We start from the raw sequence: 26,194 nt of genomic DNA on the forward strand, positions 1-26,194 counted from the left end.
ATTGGAGAACTTAGAAGGTGTTCTTTTTTCATAAATATTGCTTTCTTTTCATTGGTTAACCCGACTGGAAGCTTGAGTGGTCCTCCTCTTGTACTAACTGTAGAAAGTATGCCTTGCAAAGAAGCTCCTTGCCGGCAGGTGTGGGAATAAACCTATAGCATGGGAAGTCCGCTGGCATTACTGCCAGATGGCTTAATAGTACTTTACGTGTGCTACTCTAGCAAGGCTACAAGTTTAACTGAGCCTCTAGTCAATTACAGCAAGGAGCCAGCGGAGGATGGCATCTGATTATTTTGCAATTACACTATGCATTCCTTAGGGTTGGTCTTCATCCATGGGTGAGGGTGCACCATCAATGTGTAGCTATGAAGCTCTTGGTGAGTTTATGAGCTGCCGACAAGCCCACAGCCACATTAAATAGCTTTAACCAAATTTCACATCATCCATGCAGTCATAGTGTTTGTGGCCCTTTCCAGAACTGCCTTTTCTTATGGAGCCAAAACCTCTGATAAATAGATTATTTTTTAGAATATCCTAATATTTTGTGCTGATTCCACTGAAGTAACAGAAGCCTTTTTTAAATTCAAACTTGCAAAAAAAAAAAAATAGTAACGTTTGTTCACACAAAAGCATTTTTGAATTGTAAAGTACATGGGGCTTATTCTCTTCCATCTGTACATTTGGAGTATGTTTATCACATTTTTTTCTGTCAGTTGTATATTTCAGCCTAAAAATGACACTTTTTAAAAAATATATATATTTTTTTTTACAGTATGACCTGTCTGCTTCCACGTTCTCGCCTGATGGCAGAGTGTTTCAAGTTGAATATGCCACAAAAGCAGTAGAGAACAGTAGGTAAGAAGATAATGCGTTTGTTTCTTTACTGTCAGTACTGCATGTGAGACTACAGTAAAAGTTGTCAGTGTTTTCCCCTGTTCACAGTTGCAATCGTTTTGAGTTGGGACTGAGATGAGGTTCCATATACCAAGGTAGAACATTTCAGACATCAGGTTTCCTTTTCACCCGCAACCCTTTCTTCCTTCTTTCTTAATCACTCATGGTGCCTAGACCTTTCAGTGTTGCAAGCACTACAAGACATCTTTCTACTCTCACCTCCTGGTCTGTAGGAAAAGGGCAACTTCAGGGGCATAAAATTGAGTGGATTAGACAGCAAACCCCGTTGCACATGACTGGTGCACTTGGAACATGTTTGAAAAGCTAAGAGCAGAGATCATACAGTGGAGCTGGAAACAGATGATATGCCCTACTTAGCACACCCGTCGGTATAAGAGGATCATATTTGTCCACCTTGCAGAAGGCAGACATCTCCAAGAAAGATTTGTTCATCAGGCTAATGTATTTTCTCGATAGATCTACGTCTAATCTGAATATCCTGGTTTGAGTCTCTGCAAGCTCAAACAACTTCTAATCCTTCATCCCGAGATGAAATGTGTATCTCGGAGTTTAGTAGTATTTTTTGGGACGAAATTTGTCTTCATAATTTGAATTTATAGTGATTGTAGGACTGAAAGCCAAGGAAATATTTATAGTGTTCTTGTTAAAAATGTATGCACTCTGCCATTGGAATTGTCTGCCCCCCTCGTTATATTTAACCTTTCTATGTTCCTAATATACTTTTAATTATATTTTGCAGTACTGCCATTGGCATCAGGTGTAAAGATGGTGTTGTCTTCGGCGTGGAGAAATTGGTTTTGTCCAAACTTTATGAAGAAGGTTCAAACAAACGAATCTTCAATGTAGATCGACATGTAGGAATGGTGAGTAGTTTGTTTTCCACTTGCATTAATAGCTTTTCTACTCTATAGAATAGCAATCAAATTACAATGGAATTCTTTTATTGTAACATTTCATGAAAATATCGTTACTGTGCGGTCTAATTTTATACATTGGTTACTGTTACCTGTTTACAGGAACACAAATTTGGTTTTTAGCCAATCATTATAGTGTGGTGTTTTCTTCTGCTACTTTCGGGAACACATCCTAGACACATTTTATCATTAATGGATTTGTGAGCAACTTGAGTGTAGATGGTAGAGTACAAAGCATTGTATTAATGGCATCCATTTATGTTTGTGTGTGCTGGAAACTGTCAGTCTGGTTGAAAGAGGCCTAACTCCTACACAACACCTTTTTTGAACATTTGCCGGGATAGAAAATGGCTTCTACTACTTTGTGGGTTATATAAATTGGATTTAACTGGTTAAAAAAAAAAACTTTTATATTCTATTTCATAATAATTGTATTCATTTTTGAGATGTAATAACAGTGTTTCATTTAATGATCCATCCGCTCTTCTTTGACCTGTTACCAAAAGTATGCACTATCAGGGACTTCTACCAGGTCCGAGAAACAGGCATTGATTGTATCAATACCCCTGGACTCATGCCAGTACATCAACACATATCTCAAAAATACTTAGCATCTTAGCCAACTAATATTGTATTTCTTTTATGTATCGCTTACCACCCTTGATAACGTGTTGAAGCACTTCATTCTGGCCAACAATCTATTCCAGGACCCAAGGTTCGTGTTTTGTGCCAGTTATCATGATTAGTCTTGTCAGGGAAACCATTTCATGTACGTACTCCAGCTTATTTGTGATAGATTAAATTAATTGAAGTTATATGTGAATATTTGTGTGGGGATATGTATATAATAGGTAGGATTAATAGATGAGCTAGAGGAGAGTTTGTGATCTTTGAAATAGTGTTGGTAATTTGCAGAAGTACATAATCGGAGAGTAAGTCAAACACGCATGTAAGCTTAGTGTAGTTTGAGAGTAGAGGCATGTAAAGGATGAAAAGTGTAAAGAGAGGGTCATTCAGAGATAAAAGGAGAGATGACAATCGGAGAACGGTTAAGGTCAGTTTTTCATGCAGAGTTTTCGGAGTATAGAGCAGGCTTTGTAAATGGCATGAAATCTACTTCAGCAAGGAGAGCTGGTCTGCTCAGAAGTTGGAAGCATAGGGAAGCATAAAGTAATGGCTGTACACATTTATAGAGAAATATCATAGTCTTTAAACTGGGCTCGTCAGAAGCAGTAACACATGAGGTTAGCAAAGTGGGAGAACATACAGAGTAAATAATGCAAACATCAAAAAAGGAGATTCTGCAAAAACGTGTCATACTGTGGGTGAACAGTAAAATGTGTTTGTAGAGCAAATATTTGTTTTCCTTTTAGCGGACTGGATGGGAATGGGGTGTGACTAGACAATTGTAGGATTTAAATAACTGTGTCAGGGAATGGCAATAGGGTGAACAGATGGTGTTGTAATCTTTCCTCCAAGTGAATACCTGCGAATTCCGGGGAGACAGTGAGGATAGAGGAGGAGGAGTTCAGAATGGAGACTTGCCTCAAAAAATTACTTTCATGTCCTCCACATCCCCAAAATAATGAAAGAATAGGGAGAAAAGGCCGGGCATTCAACCTGGTGAATATCATTCATTTAAAAAATGTAATTGATGTGGGTTCAACCCATAAGAGTTGTTAGTCAGTTTTTTATGACAGTATTGTTATGTGCAGATGACAAACACATGTTTATTGTCTCACGTTAGGGTCTGCCTTAGTGCTTGTAAACAGAGGCAGTGCAAGAAATGAGCTTGCTTGTTTAGTACAGACCAATGCAGGTGCTTAGTGTGCTGTAGTTATGGAGGCTGTGATGAAAAGCAGAAATGCCACAATCCCATAATGAAGCTCGTGGGGCAGGCAGCACAAATGTATCTTCGACGTGTGAATATGTATCTCGATCATTAACACTAGATAACTTTATAGAAGAGTGGCACAGTGCTTGGTTTGTCCCAGTGGAAGTTTGAGACTATAATGTTGCAAACCTTGTCTTTACCCAGCTGTGAGCAACATTATCAGCAATGAGGTCACCCATCAGTAGTGACAAAGATCTGAGACAAAATGTGGTGCAGCAGCTCAGCCTATATTTGGAGATCACCCTTTTGGACACAATCGGAAGTTTGCCACTGACATAGAAGGTGATAAGATTATGTTCTGGTGTTTCTTCATGAAAGCAAATTCACCATCTTGAACTGAAGGCTGTACTTTTTTGGGAAGATAGAGGGCTGCGTTAGGACTCCTTAATCAAACGTTTACTTTCTTTAAGTTGACTCTCAATAGAAATGGATAGAGTCCTTTTTTCCCATTCTTTCCCTTATACTTTTCGGAGCTTCGCGTGACACGGCTTTTGTGATGTTCTTTCATTCCTACATAGACCTCCTTTTCTAAATCAAAATTGTTGTGTGAACACAGGCTGCAGAACACAGTAGCCTTCTTGGCAGTTGAGAAGCGTTTGTTTTTCTGTCTTGAAGTTCATGTTTGCTAAAGGGTCATGTGTCTCATGTACATAGGTTATTTTATATTTAGATACCACAGCATATGAGAGACTTCCACCGTTCTTGCCCTCACTTTTGAGTTTGCCTTACCTAAGAAGAGGGTGCAGGTTCCCTGGCTGCCTTTCTCTTAGGAAACTTTGGAAGCCTTCTTTGTTATAGTACTAAGCTACTCACAGTTCAGAATTGTGTTCAGATTGGTTTTCTCTATGACATTTCTCACTTCAGGCACACTTGATTTTCACACTGATGGGACCGCCTTCGTAGAATTCAGATATGAATTGCAGGGAATTAAGTCTGTCAGCCTATTCAATATCCTCCACTTTCACCGCCCGTTAATTTAAATCTCGTCATTTAAATGTATTTTTTCAATTCCAACTGTTGACCATACATCTTGTGCCGTAGAAGAGGAGACAACTAAGCTCAACACTGAGATTCTTCAACGAAGCAGCTGCAAGAGAGTGAAAATATTATGACTCGTTACAATCCCATCCCATTCAGAACATACTGAACTGCCTCCCTTTCTCTGATTGCTTTGCTTGTTTTATTTACTGTTTTCATGAGTTGCAATTTGTTTTCTCTGACAATAATACGGTCGCTTTGTAAACATAGCCTTAGCAGATCGCATACATGGTAAATTATTTTGATTCTGGGGTGAGTAAAAGAATAATTATGTCCTCTTTGTGAAGTAAAAAAGTATTTTTGCATAATGTGCCACGCCAATTTTAGGCTTTTCTTCTACATTTTTAATACCAGAATCAAAATAGACAAGTGTGACTAGGTATGCACTCAGGACGTTAATAGCTACATGTGTAATCTTGGACGGTTAATCCAATGCTGCAGTGCCACATTGAAAGGTATATCACCTACGCGTTTTTTTGTTGATCACTTAAAAGACAGAGGGCCTGATTACAACTTTGGAGGACGGTGTCAGTCCGTCCAAAATGTGACTGATATCCTGCCCACCGTATTACGAGTTCCATAGGATATAATGGACTCGTAATACGGTAGGTGGTATATCCGTCACATTTGGAACGGATTAACACCGTCTTCCAAAGTTGTAATCAGGCCCAGAATGTCTTATTGTCTAAACCTGCACTTAAAGGCTGGTTTTCAACCAAAAAAAACACTCGGAAACCACAGATTGACAGCTACCTTTGGAAATGACCTATTACTCACCCCTAAAGTGAAAGTGCACTACACTTTTCACAGACGATCCATAATCACTACAAAACATGTCTGATTGCTAAAAATATGAGACATGTTTGTCTTTGACCTTCAGTGTAGGTATGTTGTGAGGCATAACAGCCTACAGATTGATGTTATTCTGGGCGGTATTTTTGTTTTGTGGAAATAAAATAAAAAACTGTGTTCTTTGAAATTTTGCACTACCATTCCTTCTTCCTGTTCCTGGATTATAAAATAGAATGCCTAAAAGTGCTATAGCAGACCTTGTGGGATTTGTAAATGAGTGTGTTTTCACACACATCATAAACCAAATTATTTTTGTTCCAACATGTTGTTTGATTGTACATCTCCTGAAAGGCACAATTATAGTGTTACGTGTCGTGTATTGTTTTATTTCAGGCAGTGGCTGGCCTCCTGGCAGATGCTCGTTCTTTGGCTGACATTGCAAGAGAAGAAGCTTCTAACTTTAGATCAAGTTACGGCTATGACATCCCGTTAAAGGTGAGGTGCTGGGGTTTCCACTAGATGGCATGCTTTTCATCGTGCAGCCTTCTTGATGGATAGCAAAGAATTTTATTTCCTATCAAGAGATTGTATATTTCAGGGCATTGACATATTAAGTAACTGTTGTCCAGCAGCTACAATGATGTTTGGTCTTCATAGCCTTTCTGTATTTTAGTATGGATTACACCCAAAGCACAGAGCTCATTCTCCTGGCAGATTTAGACAACCTTATCATGACAGCCCTTGACTGACATGGTAAATCTTTGATACGCTCCATCATTTTGTAGCTCTTGTCACAAGATCACCCATAACGTATGCGAGTTGTTCCTTTTAGACACATGCCAACCATACCGTATTTAACACATTCAAAGTGCTTGAGTTTAGCCATCTTGAATTGCAGAATTCTGATTGCTATACTGAATTTTCCAGATAAGAGTCCGGTTCGGGTCTGCTATGGAGAATGAGCTTATACATTTTTTTATTTTAAGGAAACTATTTCAGTGAGTGCATATGTTAGAACAAAAGGCACATTTTTGGAAAATTTAAATATATTACACCCAACTTTCAAAACTAAGGATTCTAGAAATCCTACATCTCCCCTAGCTTCCACGGGTTCCTTTTCTCCTGCATTTTTGTTGATATATATGTGAAATCTTTCTTCTCCTAATTCCCTTCTTCTAAAGGGTGCCTCACATTCTGTTGACACACAGCTGTACTATTTCAAATCATTTCTACTCTCATTACAAGTGCTCAGTGGCCATTGTCTCGTGGATGAAATCCAACTACCTTCAATAACACTCTGACCAAACAATGAGTATTGTTGGTGATAAAAGCATATCTGCCATGCCTGCTCTGCCCTCAATTCTTTCCCACTCCCAGATCTTCTCTCTTCACTTTGTCATTCCCTTCCTTTGTCCTCTGTGTCAGTATAATTTATTTAGAAACACCTTTTACTGCAAAATTAATTTTGTTACATATTGTTTCAATGATACAGACTAACTTATCTCTTCTTTTGATGGGCTTGGCAACTGGGGTTATTGCAGCACCTGCTGTATTGGTATTCCACCCAACTTCTTAAGAGGCTGATAGAAGAGTGAATTACAACAGTATTATTTGCAGTAGAATCCCAAAGAGTCAGCGGTGCCTGGTCCTATATCAAAGGATGCTTTATTTTAAATTGTGCTCTTTTGAAAGCCGTAATGTAAGGAAATGCCTCCTTGGCATGGTTACCCCCTGACTTTTTGCCTTTGCTGATGCTATGTTTTGAGTTGAAAGTGTGCTGAGGCCTGCTAACCAGGCCCCAGCACCAGTGTTCTTTCCCTAACCTGTACTTTTGATTCCACAATTGGCACACCCTGGCATCCAGGTAAGTCCCTTGTAACTGGTACCTCTGGTACCAAGGGCCCTGATGCCAGGGAAGGTTTCTAAGGGCTGCAGCATATCTTATGCCACCCTAGGGATCCCTCACTCAGCACAGACACACTGCTTGCCAGCTTGTGTGTGCTGATGAGAACAAAACGAGTACGTCGACATGGCACTCCCCTCAGGGTGCCATGCCAACCTCACACTGCCTATGCAGTATAGATAAGTCACCCCTCTAGTAGGCCTTACAGCCCTAAGGCAGGGTGCACTATACCATAGGTGAGGGCACCAGTGCATGAGCACTGTGCCCCTACAGTGTCTAAGCCAAACCTTAGACATTGTAAGTGCAGGATAGCCATAAGAGTATATGGTCTGGGAGTCTGTCAAACACGGACTCCACAGCACCATAATGGCTACACTGAAAACTGGGAAGTTTGGTATCAAACTTCTCAGCACAATAAATGCACACTGATGCCAGTGTACATTTTATTGTAAAATACACCCCAGAGGGCACCTTAGAGGTGCCCCCTGAAACCTAATCCAACTACCCGTGTCGGCTGACTGGTTCTAGCAGCCTGCCACACTCGAGACATGTTGCTGGCCACATGGGGAGAGTGCCTTTGTCACTCTGTGGCCTGTAACAAAGCCTGCACTGGGTGGAGATGCTATCACCTCCCCCAGGCAGGAGCTGTAACACCTGGCGGTGAGCCTCAAAGGCTTACCCCCTTTGTTCCAGCACCGCAGGGCACTCCAGCTAGTGGAGTTGCCCGCCCCCTCCGGCCACGGCCCCACTTTTGGCGGCAAGGCCGGAGGAGATAATGAGAATAACAATGAGTCGTCACTGGCCAGACAGGACAGCCCCTAAGGTGTCCTGAGCTGAAGTGACTCTAACTTTTAGAAACCCTCCATCTTGCAGATGGAGGATTCCCCCAATAGGGATAGGAATGTGACCCCCTCCCCTTGGGAGGAGGCACAAAGAGGGTGTACCCACCCTCAGGGCTAGTAGCCATTGGCTACTAACCCCCCAGACCTAAACACGCCCTTAAATTTAGTATTTAAGGGCTTCCCTGAACCTAAGAATTTAGATTGCTGCAACTTACATAAGAAGAGGACTGCTGAGCTGAAAAACCCCTGCAGAAGAAGAAAGAAGACACCAACTGCTTTGGCCCCAGTCCTACCGGCCTGTCTCCTGTCTTCTAAAGAAACCTACTCCAGCGACGCTTTCCCCAGGACCAGCGACCTCTGAATCCTCAGAGGACTGCCCTGCTTCAAGAGGAACCAGAAACTCCAGAGGACAGCGGCCCTGTTCCAAAAAGACTGCAACTTTGTTTCAGAGGAGCAGATTTAAAGACCCCTGCAAATCCCCGCAAGAAGCGTGAGACTTGCCACACTGCACCCGGCGACCCCGACTCGACTGGTGGAGAACCAACACCTCAGGGAGGACCCTCCGGCGACTCCGAGACCGTGAGTAACCAAAGTTGTCCCCCCTGATCCCCCACAGCGACGCCTGCAGAGGGAATCCCGAGGCTCCCCCTGACCGCGACTGCCTGACTCTAAAATCCCGACGGCTGGAAAAGACCCTGCACCCGCAGCCCCCAGCACCTGAAGGATCGGAACTTCAGTGCAGGAGTGACCCCCAGGAGGCCCTCTCCCTTGCCCAGGTGGTGGCTACCCCGAGGAGCCCCCCTTGCCTGCCTGCGCCGCTGAAGAGACCCTTGGTCTCCCATTGATTTACATTGCGAACCCGACGCTTGTTTGCACACTGCACCCGGCCGCCCCAGTGCCGCTGAGGGTGTACTTTTTGTGTGAGCTTGTGTCCCTCCCGGTGCCCTACAAAACCCCCCTGGTCTGCCCCCCGAAGACGCGGGTACTTACCTGCTGGCAGACTGGAACCGGGGCACCCCCTTCTTTCCATTGAAGCCTATGCGTTTTGGGCACCACTTTGAACTCTGCACTTGACCGGCCCTGAGCTGCTGGTGTGGTGACTTTGGGGTTGCTCTGAACCCCCAACGGTGGGCTACCTTGGACCCCAATCTTAACCCCGTAGATGGTTTACTTACCTGCAAAAACTAACAGTTCGATGGCATGTGTAGCTGCAGATACACATGCTGTGCACAGTCCGCCGTCTGGTGTTGGGCTCGGAGTGTTACAAGTTGTTTTTCTTCGAAGAAGTCTTTTCGAGTTACGAGACCGAGGGACTCCTCCCCTTTCGGTTCCATTGCGCATGGGCGTCGACTCCATCTTAGATTGTTTTTTTTTCCGCCATCGGGTTCGGACGTGTTCCTTTTCGCTCTGTGTTTCGGGTCGCAAAGTTAGTTCGAATCTCGGAAAAAATCGTCGGTATTGTTTCGTTCGGTATCGGGTTAGTTAGAACAAATCGACACCGAATCTTGAAGAGCTCCGGTGGCCCTTCGGGGTAATTTCGATCCCCCGTCGGGGCCTGGTCGGCCCGACCGCGTGCAACTTCAAGACTGATGGAACGGACCCCGTTCCGCTTCTGTCCTAAATGCCATCACAAATATCCGTATACGGATCAGCATCTGGTCTGTAACTTGTGCCTGTCCCCGGAGCACAAGGAGGATACGTGTGAAGCCTGTCGAGCGTTTCGGTCGAGGAAGACGCTCAGAGACCGAAGAGCCAGAAGATTGCAAATGGCGTCCACGCCGACAGGACAACATCGGTTCGAGGACGAAGAGGAAGCGTTCTCCATCCAAGAGTCGGATTCGGGGGAATCCGACGCCGAAGACATAACAACCGTGAGTAAGACGTCGAAAATTAGGACTCACGAAAAGTCCACAAAAGCCCAGGGGACGCCACTGCCAACAGGCCATGGCTTAACCCAAAAAATAGGTGACCGAGCCAAGGCACCGAAAAAGGGCATGCTGGTGTCGAAGTCATCCGACTCCGGTCGTGATACCGCCACACAGCAACCTCGGAGCCGAGACACCGGCTCCGAGACAATTCGGCGCAGAGACAGCGGCACCGAAGATGTTCGGCACCGAGATACCATGCCGAAATCAAAAATCTTCTTCGGAGCCTAAAAAGCCTACCGAAAAGGTTTCGGTACCGAAAAAAGCATCGGAACCGAAAATTAGTTCCTATACAGAGGAACAAGGACTAAACACCCAATTGCATAGATTTGGTGAAGAGCTTCAAACTGTAGAAACTGACTACACTCAAAGGAGGCTTCACATCCAGGAAGACACAGGGAAGATAACCACTCTTCCCCCAATCAGGATGAAAAGGAAACTTGTTTTCCAACAAGGGGACAAGCAACCACAAGCAAAGGTGGTAAAGAAAGTAACACCACCACCTTCTCCACCACAATCAACACATGCATCACCGGCGCAAACTCCACCACTAACGCACTCACCAGCTCATACCACAATGAGCCAGGATGATCCCGATGCATGGGACCTCTACGACGCCCCAGTGTCTGACAATAGTCCAGACTCATATCCAACTAAACCGTCACCACCTGAGGACAGTACATCATATGCACAGGTGGTCGCAAGGGCAGCCGAATTCCACAATGTCTCACTACATTCGGAACCTATTGAGGATGACTTTCTCTTTAACACCCTGTCCTCCACCCATAGCCAGTATCAAAGCCTTCCCATGCTCCCAGGAATGCTAAGGCACTCAAAACAAATATTTCAGGAGCCAGTTAAAGGCAGAGCCATAACTCCAAGGGTGGAGAAAAAATATAAGGCACCTCCCACAGACCCAATATTTATTACAACACAACTAACACCGGACTCAGTAGTTGTGGGGGCAGCTCGTAAAAGAGCCAACTCTCAGACATCAGGCGACGCACCTCCTCCAGACAAGGAGAGCCGCAAATTTGATGCAGCGGGAAAAAGAGTTGCAGCACAAGCAGCAAATCAGTGGCGTATCGCCAACTCGCAAGCACTCTTGGCAAGATACGACAGGGCTCATTGGGATGAAATGCAACATCTCATCGAACACCTTCCCAAGGAGTTCCAAAAAAGAGCACAACAAGTGGTGGAAGAGGGACAAAGTATCTCGAACAATCAGATACGGTCTTCCATGGATGCAGCTGATACAGCTGCAAGGACAATAAACACTGCAGTCACAATACGAAGGCACGCTTGGCTGCGCACTTCTGGGTTCAAACCCGAAATCCAACAGGCTGTGCTCAATATGCCGTTTAATGAACAACAATTGTTTGGGCCGGAGGTAGACACTGCCATTGAAAAACTAAAAAAGGACACCGATACAGCCAAAGCCATGGGCGCACTCTACTCCCCGCAGAGGCACATTTCGGAAGACACCCTTTAGGGGAGGGTTTCAGGGTCAACCCACAGAAACCAACACTTCACAGACAAGACCACCTACCTACCAGGGTCAATATCAAAGGGGAGGTTTTCGGGGACAATATAGAGGAGGCCAATTCCCAAGAAGTCGGGGAAAATTTCAAGATCCCAAAACCCCTCAAAATAAACAGAGACTCACAAGTCACACAACCCCACCACACAACACCAGTGGGGGGAAGACTAAGCCAATTCTACGAATCTTGGGAAGAAATAACAACAGACACTTGGGTCTTAGCAATTATCCAACATGGCTATTGCATAGAATTTCACAAATTCCCTCCAAACGTCCCACCGAAAACACACAATATGTCAAAACAGCATATAGATCTTCTAGGACTAGAAGTTCAAGCATTACTACAAAAGGACGCAATAGAATTAGTACCAAGCCTACAAAAAAACACAGGGGTTTACTCACTGTATTTTCTAATACCAAAGAAGGACAAAACTCTGAGACCAATACTTGATCTCAGAACACTAAATACCTACATCAAATCAGACCACTTTCACATGGTCACATTACAAGACGTTATCCCACTGCTCAAACAGCAAGACTACATGACAACATTAGACCTAAAGGATGCGTATTTCCACATACCGATACATCCTTCCCACAGGAAATACCTAAGGTTTGTATTCAAAGGAATACATTACCAATTCAAAGTGTTGCCATTCGGAATAACAACTGCGCCAAGAGTCTTTACAAAATGCCTGGCAGTAGTAGCTGCACATATCAGAAGGCAGCAAATACACGTGTTCCCTTACTTAGACGATTGGTTAATCAAGACCAACACGCTAACAAGGTGTTCACGTCACACAAAGTATGTCATACAGACCCTTCACAAGCTGGGTTTCTCCATCAACTATGCAAAGTCACACCTTTTGCCGTGTCAAACACAGCAATACTTAGGAGCGACAATCAACACAACAGAAGGGATAGCCACTCCAAGTCCACAAAGGGTCCAAACATTTCACAAGGTGATCCAGGCCATGTATCCAACACAAAAGATACAAGCAAAAATGGTATTAAAACTCCTAGGCATGATGTTTTCATGCATAGCCATTGTCCCAAACACAAGATTGCACATGCGGCCCTTACAACAATGCCTAGCATCACAATGGTCACATGCACAGGGTCAACTTCTAGATCTGGTGTTGATAGACCGCCAAACATACACCTCGCTTCTATGGTGGAACAGTACAAATTTAAACAAAGGGCGGCCTTTCCAAGACCCAGTGCCACAATACGTCATCACAACGGATGCTTCCATGACAGGGTGGGGTGCACACCTCAATCAACACAGCATCCAAGGACAATGGGATATACATCAAAAGAAGTTTCACATAAATCACTTAGAACTGTTAGCAGTATTTCTAGCGTTGAAAGCATTTCAACCCATGATAACCCACAAATACATTCTTGTCAAAACAGACAACATGACAAAAATGTATTATTTAAACAAACAGGGGGGGGGACACTCAACACAGTTGTGTCTCCTAACACAAAAAATATGGCATTGGGCAATTCACAACCACATTCGCCTAATAGCACAATTTATTCCAGGGAGCCAGAACCAGCTAGCAGACAATCTCTCTCGGGATCACCAACAAGTCCACGAATGGGAAATTCACCTCCAAATACTGAACACTTACTTTCAAATTTGGGGAACACCTCAAATAGATCTATTTGCAACAAAAGAAAACGCAAAATGCCAAAACTTCGCATCCAGGTTCCCACACCATCAATCCCAAGGCAATGCTCTATGGATGAATTGGTCAGGGATATTTGCGTACGCTTTTCCCCCTCTCCCTCTCCTTCCATATCTAGTAAACAGATTGAGTCAAAACAAACTCAAACTCCTACTAATAGCACCAACATGGGCAAGACAACCTTGCTATACAACACTACTAGACCTGTCAGTAGTACCTCATATCAAGCTACCCAACAGACCAGATCTGTTAAAACAACACAAACAACAGATCAGGCATCCAAACCCAGCATCGCTGAATCGAGCAATTTGGCTCCTGGAATCCTAGAATTTGGACACTTAGACCTCACACAAGAGTGTATGGAGGTCATAAAACAAGCTAGAAAACCTTCCACTAGACACTGCTATGCAAATAAATGGAAAAGATTTGTTTGTTACTGCCATAATAATCAAATTCAACCATTGCACGCATCTCCAAAAGATGTAGTAGGATATTTACTACATTTGCAAAAATCAAATCTAGCTTTCTCTTCCATAAAGATACATCTCACCGCAATATCTGCTTACCTGCAGATTACTCATTCAACTTCCCTATTTAGAATACCTGTCATTAAAGCGTTTATGGAAGGCCTAAAGAGAATTATACCACCAAGGACACCACCTGTTCCTTCATGGAACCTCAACATTGTCTTAACAAGGCTCATGGGTCTATCTTTCGAACCCATTCATTCTTGTGAAATGCAATACTTAACGTGGAAAGTTGCATTTCTCGTTGCCATCACATCTCTAAGAAGAGTGAGTGAGATTCAGGCATTTACCATACAAGAACCATTTATTAAAATACACAAGAATAAGGTAGTTCTAAGAACAAATCCAAAATTCTTACCAAAGGTTATCTCACCGTTCCACTTGAATCAAACAGTAGAATTACCAGTGTTCTTCCCACAGCCAGATTCCGTAGCTGAAAGAGCACTACATACATTAGACATCAAGAGAGCACTAATGTACTACATTGACAGAACAAAACAAATTAGGAAGACAAAACAACTATTTATTGCCTTTCAAAAACCTCATACAGGAAATCCAATTTCAAAACAAGGCATTGCCAGGTGGATAGTTAAGTGTATTCAAACCTGCTATCTTAAAGCAAAGAGAGAGCTGCCTATTACACCAAAGGCACACTCAACCAGAAAGAAAGGGGCTACCATGGCCTTTCTAGGAAATATTCCAATGAACGAAATATGTAAGGCAGCAACATGGTCTACGCCTCATACATTTACCAAGCACTACTGTGTAGATGTGTTAGCTGCACAACAAGCCACAGTAGGTCAGGCTGTACTAAGAACATTATTTCAAACTACTTCAACTCCTACAGGCTGAACCACCGCTTTTGGGGAGATAACTGCTTACTAGTCTATGCACAGCATATGTATCTGCAGCTACACATGCCATTGAACGGAAAATGTCACTTACCCAGTGTACATCTGTTCGTGGCATGAGTCGCTGCAGATTCACATGCGCCCACCCGCCTCCCCGGGAGCCTGTAGCCGTTTAGAAGTAGATCCTAAACAATTGTACATTTGTAAATATATTACTTTAACCTTTATTATGTACATACGTATTCATTCCATTGCATGGGCACTATGACTAACATACACAACTCCTACCTCACCCTCTGCGGGGAAAACAATCTAAGATGGAGTCGACGCCCATGCGCAATGGAACCGAAAGGGGAGGAGTCCCTCGGTCTCGTGACTCGAAAAGACTTCTTCGAAGAAAAACAACTTGTAAAACTCCGAGCCCAACACCAGACGGCGGACTGTGCACAGCATGTGAATCTGCAGCGACTCATGCCACGAACAGATGTACACTGGGTAAGTGACATTTTCCTTACTTTACCTCCCCCAGGAACTGTGAAAATTGCACACTGTGTCCACTTTTAAAACAGCTAAATGTGTTTTATGTAAAAAGTATATATGCTATTGTGATTATTCAAAGTTCCTAAAGTACTTACCTGCAATACCTTTCAAATGAGATATTACATGTAGAATTTGAACCTGTGGTTCTTAAAATAAACTAAGAAAAGATTTTTCTGTAACAAAACCTATTGGCCTGGATTTGTCTCTGAGTGTGTGTTCCTTATTTATTGCCTGTGTGTATGTACAACAAATGCTTAACACTACTCCTTTGATAAGCCTACTGCTCGACCACACTACCACAAAATAGAGCATTAGTATTATCTCTTTTTGCCACTATCTTACCTCTAAGGGGAACCCTTGGACTCTGTGCATACTATTCCTTACTGTGAAATAGTGCATACAGAGCCAACTTCCTACACGTAATAAAACAACCACTTGGCTTTTATGTCTTTTTGTACTCATTTAAAATTAGATATGCACTATACTTACGTAAAGAGGCCTTTGGCCAGCCCTCTTTCTCCTTTGGTCTGTTATTATGTCATTCACATTTTCCTTCCACCCAGTACAGCATATAGCTTGAGACAAAGGGTCCGCCCCCTTCAGCCATTGGCTGACTTTGCTTCGAGTGATGGCATTCTGCCCTTTCGCTTGGACTGCATCTACACAACAAAATGGTTGTCTTTAGTGGTTGGCACTATTATGACAATGATTTTTCGATTAAAAACAATTTTTTTTTTAGCAAACGTTTTAGTTTTGTTCTCAAATTGATAGGTACCAATGGCTTCCCCAGTAATCATCTATTAAAAAAAAAAATAGAAAAAATGGTTGCCAAAACCAGACAAGAACTATTGGCTTGGCGATTGCCAGAAGTATTGGGCCTCTTTCCTTTGGGAACTCTTCTTTGGTAAATACAGGGATATACTCCTTATATTGAATGAGGCAGATGCTAAGTCCTAGGACCTCATGAAGGATACCCTGATTGAGGGCTTTGAACTCATCACTGAGGAATAAATGATCAGGTTCAGGGAGACTCGAAAAACAAACCAGAGTCAGACCTAGGTACTTGCTATTTTAAGGTTGAGCTTAAGCGTTCGACTTCGTGTATACTTTTAGTATACTTCTTATGGCTTAAAGCGATTTCATTTTGTTAGTTGCAGCGTCCCTTAAACATTCTTGCTCATTAGTGGTCAGTTCTACCTTTTTCTCCCTTCTTTTTCTGTGACCAACTACTGTGTTATTTTACTTTGGTTTCTTTATCTGTTGCTGTAACAGACTACTTTGGCATTTCTTTGGTGCTCCCTTTCACTGTGGGAGATTTAGACTGGTAGCTACCTGCGTTTTATTGCAGCATTCCATTCCTCCCTTGTCGCTGACATTTGTATTGGCACTATTCAAGTGCGATCCTCACCTCTGGCTCCTAAAATAAACTTATTTTACAAAAGAAACACCTGGTCATGAAAGCCACAATATACCCTCCAGGCTAACACTCCGCAGCACTGGCACACCAGTACTAGGTTTCACACATACCATTAACATACCTCACTTCTGACCTTGTGCACCCGTTATTATTCTAGTACTGCAGCCCATATACTACTGCCAGTGCACCTCAACCCTAACCTGCAGTGCCCCATAATTCCAGTATCAGGAATTACACAGCACAACGTTCCTCACCTGCTGCCTTTCTGTTATTCCAGCCCAGGGCGGGGACACAGCTCTGTCTATACCCCCAAATCGGATCTGAAGCACCACAATATTGCTGTATTGGGGTTCACATACATCTCTGCTAATGCACTGCCTGCTGTTCTGCAGTGGCTCTTGCTGTTTCACACTCCGACTTCTGTTTGAGGATGTGGGCAAACCAATTAAATCTATTCTTAGTTGCCATCTTTATTTGGGAGAGTCTGTTCAAACTATCTAGCTAATTTCTTTCCTTTACCCGGTTTACTCTCAATGTTTTCCTCCTCCAAGTTTCTTTTTCCAGCTCCTTAAATCTACACGTTATCAATTTTGCTCTTTCTTTCAAATGTTTATCTCTACTGCTCACCCCCCTTTTTTTTTTTTATTTCTCTCTTCCTGCCTCCTCTTCCAAACTGGCAAAAACTTGGTTATTTCTTTCCCTGTTTTGTTCCTCTTTTTTTCTTCATCAGGCGTTCATTCTTTAGCTATTTTTGCTCTTTCCTTCATTCTTTCTTTGTCTTTTTTATTTGCTATTTCCTTTGACTCTGTATGCGTCCTTTCACTTTTTTTTTTATAGATCTTTCTTCCTTCCTTTCTCTGGTGTTTTTTCTTATATTTACTTGTCAATTCACGTTTTACTATAAACCCCTCTTTTTCCTGTCTGGATGTGGAAGCCACAAGTTACTTGTCAAAACCCAGAATGTCAAAGTGGTTTTCCTATTCTGTGTGTGTGGGAAATGTCAGTACATACATGCCCTGGTTCTTTTGCTACTTGTTTCTCTCACCATTTCTCGTTTTCTCTAATGTTCATTTTTGTCTCTTTTTTTTTCCACACTTTTCATTATTTATTCCTCTTTCGTTCACTAGCTTTCTTCCCTTTTTTCTTTTGTCTCACACGTTTGCTCTATTTCGTCTCTCAGTTGTTTTCATGTTCTCATTCTTTCTTTCCCTTCTTTCTTTTATTTCTTTACAGCCCCTTCTCTTTGTTTTCCTTTGTCTGTTGTATTCCTTTCGCTTCTCTTTTTCTGCCCCATCCTCTTTCTCTCCTGAGGCCTAGTTATCAATGGAGCAACAGTTGCAGTGGCACTGGGGCCCAGAGACCTAGGGACCTCACTCGACTCTAATTACTGCTCTGTTTTCCTACCGAAATTCCAGTCAACCATTTTCCTTTCTTACTCCAGGGCCCAGGACATTGTCACTACGCCACTTGTCCTCTCTGTCTTTACTCCCGAATCCCCTTTTTTTTCTTTCACCCTCCAATCTGTCCAAAATGATATTTTTGGTATGGTGGTTTGATCATTACACTCTAATGCCAAATGTTTATTTCTGATAAAGGTTTATATGATGATTGTATATGTTTTAATATAGAGAAAGAAGGTAAATGAAAGCGCTTTAGTTAAATGCTGGGCCACTGGAATTATATGGCAGGAAAACACAAAATTATGAGGCAGGGTTGACCAGTTTATGTGACAAGAAAAGTCCAGTTATGAATTTACAATGTCAGTAGCTCTAACTCAAGAAAATGCAGGACCTGCTGCATTGCCAATGCTTTTTAATTTTTTTTACTATGAACAATTGCAGAATATGCTTCCTGCAACTCTGTTCTTCTCTCCGAGATCTGCATTCTTGTAGGAAGTTGGCTCTGTATATACTATTTCAAAGTAAGAAATAGTGTGCACGGATTCCCCTTAGAGGTAAGATAGTGGCAAAATTAGATAATTCAAATGCTCTATTTTGTGGTAGTGTGGTCGAACAGTAGGCTTATCAGAGGGTAGTGTTAAGCATTTGTTGTACACACAGAGGCAATAAATGAGGAACAGACACTCAGAGACAATTCCAGGCCAATAGGTTTTTGTATAGAAAAATATATTTTCTTAGTTTATTTTAAGAACCACAGGTTCAAATTTTACATGTAATACTTTAAATGAAATGTATTGCAGGTAGGTACTTTAGGAACTTTGAATAATCAAAATAGCACATACAGTCTTCACATAAAAGACTTACTCAAGGCCAATAGGTTTTTTATATAGAAAAATATATTTTCTTAATTTATTTTAAGAACCACAGGTTTAAGATTTGCAGTAAACACTTTAAGTGCAAGGTACTTCACTTAGATACTTTAGGAACTTTGAATTAAAGCAATATTGCATACATTCTTTGTAAAAATGGCAATAAGCTATTTTCAAAGTGGACACAGTGCAAAAATCAGCAGTTCCTGGGGGAGGTAAGTAAAGGTTAGATTAGGAGGTAAGTAAAACACTTACAAGTCTCCGTTCTGGGGCATAGGCAGCCCACCCTTGGGGGTTCAAGGCAACCCCAAAGTTACCACGCGAGCAGTTCAGAGCTGGTCAGGTGCAGAGGTCAAAGAGATGCCCAAAACAAATAGGCGCCTATGGAGAACAGGGGTGCTCCGGTTCCAGTCTGCCAGCAGGTAAGTACCAGGGGGGTTTTGTGGAGCACTGGGGGGGACACAAGTAGGCACACAAAACACACCCTCAGCAGCACAGGGGCGGCCAGGTGCAGTGTGCAAAGCAGGCGTCAGGTTTCAGGTAGAAAATAGTGGAGGGACCCGGGGGTCACTCTAGTGGTGCAGGCAGGCATGTGGGGGGGGGGGCTTCTCAGTACAGCCACCACCTGGGCTAGGCAGCAGGTCGCCTGGAGGTCACACCTGCGCTGAAGTTCGGTTCCTTCAGGTCCTGGGGGCTGCGAGTGCAGTGTTGGTTCCAGGCGTCGGGTCCCTTGTTACAGGCAGTTGCGGTCAGGGGGAGCCTCTGGATTCTCTCTGCAGGTGTCGCTGTGGGGGCTCAGTGGGGGGGGGGGTCGCGCCTGGTTACTCACGGGCTTGCAGTCGCCGGGGAGTCCTCCCTGAGGTGTTGGTTCTCTGAATCTCGAGCCAATGGCGTTGGGTGCAGAGTGAGAAGTGTCACGCTTCCAGCGGGAAACGTGCAGTCTTTGGAAGTTGCTTCTTTGTTGCAAAGAAGTAGCTGCTTTTGAGCAGGGTCGCTGCTCACGGGAGTTTCTTGGTCCTTTAGTCCAGGGCAGTCCTCTGAGGCTTCAGAGGTCGCTGGTCCCTGTCGATTGCGTTCCTGGTTGCAGGTTTTCTAAGTTGGAGACTGGCCGGTAGGGCTGGGGCCAAAGCAGTTGTCGTCTTCCTCCTTCTCTGCAGGCTTGTGTGTCAGCAGTCCTTCTTGTTTCTACAGGTTGCAGGAATCTACTTTCCTGGGATCTGGGGAGCCCCTAAATTCATGAATTTAGGGGTGTGTTTACGTCTGGAACGGCAGTAGCCAATGGCTACTGCCCTTGAGGGAGGCTACACCCTCTTTGTGCCTCCTCCCTGTGGGGAGGGGGGCATGTCCCTAATCCTATTGGGGATATCCTCCAAACTCAAGATGGAGGATCTCTCAAGGCAGGGGTCACCTCAGCTAAAGACACCTTAGGGGCCCTCCTGACTGGTGGGTGACTCCTCCTTGTTTTTCTCATTATCTCCTCCAGCCTTGCTGCCAAAAGTGGGGGCAGTGGCCAGAGGGGCGGGCATCTCCACTAGCTGGGATGCCCTGGGGCGCTGTAACAAAAGGGGTGAGCCTTTGAGGCTCACCACCAGGTGTTACAGTTCCAGCAGGAGGAGGTGAGAAGCACCTCTACCCAGTACAGGCTTTGTTCCTGGCTATAGAGTGACAAAGACACTCTCCCCATGTGGCCAGCAACATGTCTGGTGTGTGGCAGGCTGGTAGAAACTGGTCAGCCTACACTAGAAGTCGGATTGATATTCAGGGGGCATCTCTAAGATGCCCACTGGGTGTATGTTACAGTGAATTGCACACTGGCATCAGTGTGCATTTATTGTGCGGAGAAGTTTAATACCAAACTTCCCAGTTTTCAGTGTAGCCATTTTGGAGCTGTGGAGTTCGTGTTTGACAAACTCCCAGACCATATACTCTTATGGCTACCCTGCACTTACAGTGTCTAAGGTTTTGCTTAGACACTGTAGGGGCATAGTGCTCATGTACATATGCCCTCACCTGTGGTATAGTGCACCCCGCCTTAGGGGTGTGAGGCCTGCTAGAGGGGTGACTTACCTATGCCACAGGCAGTGTGAGGTTGGCATGGCACTCTGAGGGGAGTGCCATGTCGACTTAGTCTTTTTTTTTTTTTTTCCCACCAGCACACACAAGCTGTGAGGCAGTGTGTATGTGCTGAGTGAGGGGTCCCCAGGGTGGCATAAGACCTGCTGCAGCCCTTAGAGACCTTCCCTGGCATCAGGGCCCTTAGTACCAGGGGTACCAGTTACAAGGGACTTACCTGAGTGCCAAGGTTGGGCAAATTGTGGAGACAAAGGTACAGTTTAGGGAAAGAACACTGGTGCCGGGGCCTGGTTAGCAGGGTCCCAGCACACTTTCAATCAAAACTTAGCATTAGCAAAGGCAAAAAGTTAGAGGGTAACCATGCCAAGGAGGACACTTCCTTAAAATTTTGTTAAAAAAAAAATATATATATAAAAAAAATGAAACACTGTGGTTTTAGTGTAGTTTATGTTCGGTTTCATGCTTTGCTTTTTCAAGTTGTGAAGTAGAAAGTCGTATGATTTTATTTTCTTTCTCTTTACAGCACCTTGCAGACAGAGTGGCTATGTATGTACATGCCTACACATTGTACAGCGCTGTTAGACCGTTTGGATGCAGGTATATGTTTTAATGGGCTTGGCTAGGGGTACAGAGTTGGAGTGGGAAACAGCAGTCATAGTACAATATATCTTACTCGGATTAGTGCTGCACATCTTTCTTTGTTCGGATGTGGTGATTGGTTCTGTTCATGTTAGTCTGTTTATGAAGAAAGTGAACACTTTATAATAGTAAAGTCAGCTTAATACATCCTATATAACCACTGGTGGAAGAGTCTATTACCATGTGAGTCGTGAGAGCTATCCCTTTGAATCATGTCTTTTCAGTTTTAAAGACCTAATACACATGTCTAAATGGAGTTGTAGGTGTCTTTAATGTTAAAACATTATTTTAAAGAATCACAGTTTGTCCTTTTGTAGACCGCTTTTTCAACCACAATTCATTTTCTCTCTGAACTTTTTCAGTTTTATGATGGGATCTTATAATGAAGATGACGGAGCTCAGCTTTATATGATTGATCCATCAGGTATCTCTTATGTAAGTATTGTTATATTTCATTTCTATATTCACAATTTTGGTTTTGTCTCAGCTTAACATTTACCACCTGAAGATTAATTAAGATGACTATGAACCTGTGAGTTCTTGGTGCTGCTGTTCCTTTTCGTTTGTACTTCTTGATATTGCAGTGCAGAGCGCTCCTCATGTACTCCATTTCACAGATATCTTTTTTTTGTTTCATGTTGTAGATGTAGGTCATACTTCTGAAGATACTGTGTTGTTTTTCACTCTTTAATTTGATGCTGTGGAGCATTTTGTTATGAGGAAGGAAAAAAGGGATTGTATAAAACAAATAAGTGCCACAGCTCTCGTCAGGAAGTCACTACAGCTAGCATCACCTATTGCCCCAACCAAGTTGCCAATGATAGTACCAAAATGACTACTAACCATTACACTACAACAAGTGTGGCAATTCGGACTATTCCAGGCCCCCAAAGCTATAAGAATGGCTTGGGCGGCAGGTACTAGTCCTCTTTAATGTATATTGAATAATAATAAACTGTTGTTGTGGTCATCACTAAATTAGCCAGACATTGTCACAAGTGCCGGTGTTTACAATTACAGTTTACAATTAAGTGCACTGGAAACTACTGGCGCAAATTAAGCACTGGTTAGCAGAGAAGAAATAACAGACTTAGATGAGCCATATGCCTGGTGATATGAGTATGTCTTCAGAGCATTGTGGTATGCTCAGATGCCCTCCACAAGGCAGAGAGACAAGGAAGCATTCCAAAGGGGCCTTGATATTACAGAGTTGATCTAACCATTTGTACATAAAAAGGCACAGTATCAGACCATGCCTGAAAGTCGACCTTTCTCCTCTGGCGGTATTGTTTGGAAAGATCAAAAAACTATTTTGAATCTCTACTTTTCAAGGCCATGTGAGTCCCTACAGAGAGTTTTGAATTCAGTATTTTGCTGAAGTGTTTAAAGATGTCCTGTGCAGCTGATAAAACATGGGCCACACCACAAGGTCATTTGAGAGATTAAAGAGAAGGGACTGAACTTTACATCTTGAGTGCAGTTTCTCCAAAGGCTTGGATTGAGCTTACCGCCTGTTAAGAAGTTTCAGGGGCATCAAAAACTTCACCTGCCAGCACCTGGGTAGTCTTGCTGAGGAGCCTGACTTGCCAAGTGGTGCCAATCCAGTTCTGGGCCCTTGGAAGTGAGTTCTGGTGAGAAACAAGTAGATCCAGGCACACACCATCTGCAGACGACTCCAGAACTGGCGCCGGGGGCGACTCCACATCCTTGCCTGCAACCCAAAGCAGTGGTCCCAGCTGGAATGTGAAAACCGCAACCAATGCCGCCGCAACCTTGCTGAAGTCCCACGAGTCCCAGTGTCACTGATGTCTGTGACACCAGACTCTGCTGCGGCACCAGAAGCACTGGGGCATGAACATGATCCCATGAGGTCACCCCCTGTGTCTTGACCCACCAGATTCATCGACCCCGCCCGTTTGTCAGGGACCAATGCCTTGCACCGATGCTGCATCACCTACCCTGCTCTGCAGTAAGGAACCAACGTTGCACCAGATCCAGCGACGTCTCACCTCCCCTACTCCATGCACCAGCTGTTTCTTTGTTACCAAAGGTACTGTACCTGGAGATCTGTGTGACTCTGAAACCGGCACCATTGGCTACGGAATGTTGGGAACGACATAACACCAAATTGCAGCATTTGTGCTGCACACTATTGAAGTGTAATCTTTGAAAAATCATAACTTTGCTTGTGTATGTTGGATTTGTGTTGTTTTGGTCTTATTTTACTCAGATAAATATTGACTATATTTCTAAAGTGTTAAGTGCTTTTGTGGTGTTTTCACTGTGTTAATGTATTTGTTTGTACAAATATTTTACACATTGCCTCTGAGATAAGCTTGACTGCTTGTGCCAAGCTACCAAGGGGGTTAGCAGAGGTTATCTGAGCTGTGTATCTCCTTACCCTGACTAGAGTAAGGGTCCCTGCTTGGACAGAGTGTAAACTGACTGCCATCCATAGACCCCATTTCTAACAAATATCTTGGGCATATTTATCATCTGATAGCATAAAACCTAAAAGGTCACTCATTAAGGTAATCAAGGAAGAAAAGACACCAGTGGACTAAGATTCATTGAGATCGTTCCTGGTTCTTGCTGAATACTATGCATGTTTTGTCCAGGTTATGCACAGGCTGTAGAGTCCATGAGTGTTACTAAGAAAGAGGCAGAAATTCATATGGTCATATAAACTGGAGAAAGACTCTGAGAATGTCTGCAGTCTAATTGTATCAGCTCTAGCGTTACGTGGATTCTGTGTGAATTGCCTATCTGTCATCACGGTGGATGCCAGCACCGGTAGTTTAGGGACTGTGTTGAGTCAACAGGTTGCAGGTAGTGAAAAATCATTGCCTTTGGTCCAAGGAAATTAAGGCTGTACGAGTGTCAGTACTACACCACTGAGCAGCAAACTGTAGCATGCGTATGCGCTGTACATAAATTCAGGATACACATATGGGGTACCAAGCTTGAGTTGAACACAGACCACAAAACACTAGTGCATGTTTTCATCAATTGCTCTGCAATAATATGGTCCGCCAGGCTCGCCAGATGTGTCTCTAAATTGCAGGAGTACAATTTCATCACCATTGCGCATGCTCTTGATGTCGAGGATGATGTTTTGCCAGAAGATATGGAATGTGTAGCGTTGTTAGATGCAGTGGCTAGCGCTTAAGCTGAAGATGGCATCTTGAGTAAGGTGATTGAGTACATTGAGCATGGTTGGCCAGAGTGGAGGTGTTTAAAGGAAGATCTGAAAACCGTTTCCCAGATGGCAGAGGAGTTACCTGTGGTCAGTGGAATCACGCTTGGAGGAGATTGTTTTGTTTCACCTACAAAATTGCACAATGCCATTGTATCTCAGGCACATTTAGGCTATGTAGGGTCCACCAACACATGCATGAAAATCAAGCAGCACTACTGGTGGCCTGCTTTGGACAGTCAGGTCAAGCTTATGATTGACAAATGTCCTGAGTGTCTCCTATCCGACAATCATCCGACAATCATTGGAGGGGTATGCATACACCCCTGCATCTGACACCTTTTCCGAAGAGTGCTTATGGAAAAAGTGCGTCTGGATTTTTCAGGGCTTTTTTTCTCATTACCGAGTAACATGAGGTATACCATATTCATTGATTACTTTTCAAAATGGATGCGTCATTCATTAGTGGAGTCACCAGACACTAAAACGGTTGTCAAATCTTTGGATCATATTTGTGTTTTGGGGGCTACACCCAATATTGTGGTTACGAACAATGGTACACACTGTGCCCGACTGCATGAGAAGATTTTTGGCTAGCATGGATATCATACAACTCAGTCTAACTCTGTATTTGCCTTTCTCAACGGTTCTAGTTGAGCCGGGCAACAGTCATTTAGGAGGGTGTGCAGACTGCTTTGTCTTCTGGGTTGGACGTAGGCACGTTTGTCACGCTTATAGTATGTCTCCACATTGTACCACAGGCCTGACCCCTTTTTTTTTTTTGTATTGTTGAGGGGCAGGAATGTGTACATGCCATTGTTTTCATCCTGGCCGGGTGAGAGAACTCACAATGGCTGGAGTGTGAATAGAGATGATCTAGCTTCAAAGGTGATTTTGCAACAAGCGAGCATGAAGCAAACTTTTGATAGAAAACATGGTCAAACAGTGATAGATCGAATGATAGGTGACTGGGTCATGATTAAAAATCCCATGAGAAATAAGAATGGAGAGTCAAAATTCTCTGTGCCTGTACAAGTGAACAGGGTCAGTAAAAGTGGTGCGCTTGTTTTGGGAACAAGTTGGAGGAACAAGAGGCAGTTAGTGAAATTTGCACCTGAACAAGTGAGTATAGTGCACAAGAGGAAAGGCCCTGGTCAGGATGCTGACTGAGCACATTGGCTACAACCCATAAGTACTCAATTTGATTCTGACAGTGGTGCAGAAG

General features: G+C 43.5%; 1 protein-coding gene across 1 annotated transcript in view; it reads left to right on the top strand.

The window, feature by feature from the left end:
• The window catches only part of PSMA3 (proteasome 20S subunit alpha 3), a 178,253-nt gene that overhangs the window by 49,669 nt on the left and 102,390 nt on the right, over positions 1 to 26,194 (top strand). Inside the window, exons 2-6 of the mRNA XM_069207452.1 lie at positions 773 to 855; positions 1,655 to 1,778; positions 5,947 to 6,048; positions 21,658 to 21,731; positions 22,136 to 22,208. Of these exons, the coding sequence (XP_069063553.1) occupies positions 773 to 855; positions 1,655 to 1,778; positions 5,947 to 6,048; positions 21,658 to 21,731; positions 22,136 to 22,208 (456 nt within the window). The remainder of the gene's footprint in view (positions 1 to 772; positions 856 to 1,654; positions 1,779 to 5,946; positions 6,049 to 21,657; positions 21,732 to 22,135; positions 22,209 to 26,194) is intronic.

This window comes from Pleurodeles waltl, chromosome 9 (genome assembly GCF_031143425.1).
Source record: "Pleurodeles waltl isolate 20211129_DDA chromosome 9, aPleWal1.hap1.20221129, whole genome shotgun sequence".
Lineage (NCBI taxonomy): Eukaryota > Metazoa > Chordata > Amphibia > Caudata > Salamandridae > Pleurodeles > Pleurodeles waltl.